This window comes from Drosophila suzukii, assembly GCF_043229965.1.
Source record: "Drosophila suzukii chromosome 2 unlocalized genomic scaffold, CBGP_Dsuzu_IsoJpt1.0 scf_2c, whole genome shotgun sequence".
Taxonomy (NCBI): domain Eukaryota; kingdom Metazoa; phylum Arthropoda; class Insecta; order Diptera; family Drosophilidae; genus Drosophila; species Drosophila suzukii.
Window position 1 is genome coordinate 641,996 of NW_027255896.1, and position 2,450 is coordinate 644,445.

Sequence of the window (2,450 nt, forward strand, 5' to 3'; positions counted from 1 at the left end):
CAGAGTCATCCGGGCTTAGGCCAAGCGGGAAGGAATATAATATAATAAGGAAGGATACCCTAAGTGTGCCCAAACTATACCCGAAGGATACCCTAAGTGTTCCCAAACTATACCCGAAGGACGCCCCAACAATACCTCTAAGTGTACCCAAAGGACACCCGAAGGACACCCTAGGGATAGCCCAACGATACCCCAAGGATACCTAAGGATACCCCAATAGGACTCGAAAGACACCTCAAGGATACCCCAATAATAACCCAAGGACACCAAGGATACCAACCAGGAACGCCCCGAAGCAAGGTGTAGGCCCAAGGACAACTTCCAAGAATACTCACCAAAGGTGATCAAGTTAATTACGGAACCGGGAGGAACAACGCACCGCAGCATCCAGAGTGCCACGGTGATCTGAGGGAATACAACATGTGGTTTACGAAGAAAGGGGGAAGACGGTACAGCAAAGAGAGCTGTACCGTAAGAGAGCGAGCGCCCCAAAGAAAGGACATAACGGTATCGGGCAAAAGGAAGGCGCGCAACCGAGGTTTCATGTATGGGGAGCCTGGCGACGGTCGAGCACTAAAATTCAGAACACCATCATGAGCACACGCGTCACCAGAGCCGAAGCACGCAGGAGGATGGCGGCCCTCCAGGAACCTCGCCCGGGGCAAGGATGGTCGGAGACCCGGCCTACCCGAGCTCCGCGGCGGGCCCTGGAGCGGACCCGAGACGAGGACTCCGCACCGGAACCCGCGGTGAGCTCCGACAGCGACGTGGAGGTGATCGGCGATCCCGCCGTCGAGGAGAGAGAGTGGCGACTCCGGAAGGCGGCGGCGGGCGGTCGGATACCGCGCGGGACGACGGACGTCGGAGGAGAGGAACTCCCGGGGAGCCACTCGGAGGCGGTCTGTCGGGCCACCGAGGAGTCTCAGAAGCGGTTCCGAGACCGGGAGCCGTCGGACGAGGAGCAGCAACGGTCGACGGAGGAGGAGGCGAGATGGCAGGCGCGGCTGCGGCAGGACCACGAGGCGGCGGCGGCGCGGTGGTATGCCCGCTTTCGAGAGGCGGAGGAAGAAGAGCGACGGCTGTGGGAGGCACCGGTGGAGGACGCGTGGGAGGTGCCACTCACCCCCAGATACGCGGCCGAGGAACCCAGTCCGAGGGACGAGGACGAGGACGAACCACGCGCGCCATCCCCTCCGCGGTGGTTACCCAAGGTGCCACCCACTCCCCGCTACGAGGGGGAGAGGCTCACGGACGGCGCTCGAGACGGCGACGATGGAGCACCGTTGGCCACGCCGCCGTGGAGGCCGGCCCGGCCACCCACGCCGCGATACACGGAGCCACGACGACCGGAGGAGCAGACGCCGAGCGAGGAGTCGACCGCGCAGCCGATGCCGCAACCGCAGGAGGAGGACGTCCACCAGGCAAGGGCGGAGGAGCCGTCGGTGGTGCGGACGGAGGTGCCGGCCGCGCACGTGAGCCACAGCACACGGGCGTTCGAGGCCGAGGGCATGCGGTGGCGGCAGCAGACGGTGACATGGACGTGGCCCGAGGGGCCCGCGACAGGACCGACGAAGGAGGTGCCCAGGATATGGGAGGAGGGGGCACCCAAGTTGAACCCTCGGGACCCCCGGACGAGGAGCCGACAGGATGCGTGGGTCCCGCCGACACCAAGCACGGGCCCGCCAACACCGGCGACGACGGCAGCGACGGGGGAGGCGGAGTCGCTGGAGAAGGGACCGTGGGTGTGGCCCGAGCCACCGGCCATCCAAAGACCGACGTTGCAGCGTCAAGTCTCGAATCCCGGATCGACGCGCCCGCGGCCGCAGTTCATGCGGCAAGTTTCGGCCCCGAAGGAAGGCGGTTGGCGCGAGGTCGCCAGGAGCGAGTGGCCGGTGGGTATTGAGGAAGCACCCGCGGACGCACGCGCGTCCTGGTCTGCGAAGGCGGGAGGAGGTACCGGGTGAGGCTCGGAGTCGCGGGCATCCGGGTTTTCACGCAATAAATAAACGAAAAAAAAAAATCACAAAAAAACAACACAAGGTTTTTCCCAAGCAACAAGAGAAGGGGTACGGGGCCAAAAGTTTGATTGGGGTGGCTGGAAGAAGAACGGGGCATGCATGGGCCACTCCAGCAACCTGTAAGTCAAATGGTCTTAGTCCAGGAAGAAGAAATGAACGTCAATTACTTACCTGCTGTCCCGGTTGCAAAGTGAATGCGAAGTCCTCTCCGCACCCGCTCTCGAGAGCTGCCAATATGGAGTCCGATGCAGCCGATAGAGGACGAGTGAAGGGCGAGAGAGGACGAAAGGAGAGAGAAGGATAAGATGAGAAGGAGTAGAGGAAATGTAAAAGGAACTTACCCATGAAAAACGGCGCGGCGAGGAGAACGAGAGAGTTTGGAGACCAAGGGTGGAGATCGAGAGAGTTTGGAGACCAACGAAGGAGAGCGAG

The 2,450-nt window shown here is 62.2% G+C and overlaps 1 protein-coding gene across 1 annotated transcript; it reads left to right on the forward strand.

Moving 5' to 3' along the window:
* The first annotated feature begins 593 nt into the window (after nucleotides 1-593).
* LOC118878614 (fibrous sheath CABYR-binding protein-like) lies at nucleotides 594-1,964 on the forward strand. Its single transcript, XM_065867311.2, has one exon. The coding sequence runs from the start codon at nucleotides 594-596 to the stop codon at nucleotides 1,962-1,964; it is 1,371 nt and encodes a 456-aa protein (XP_065723383.2).
* Nucleotides 1,965-2,450: the final 486 nt, after the last annotated feature.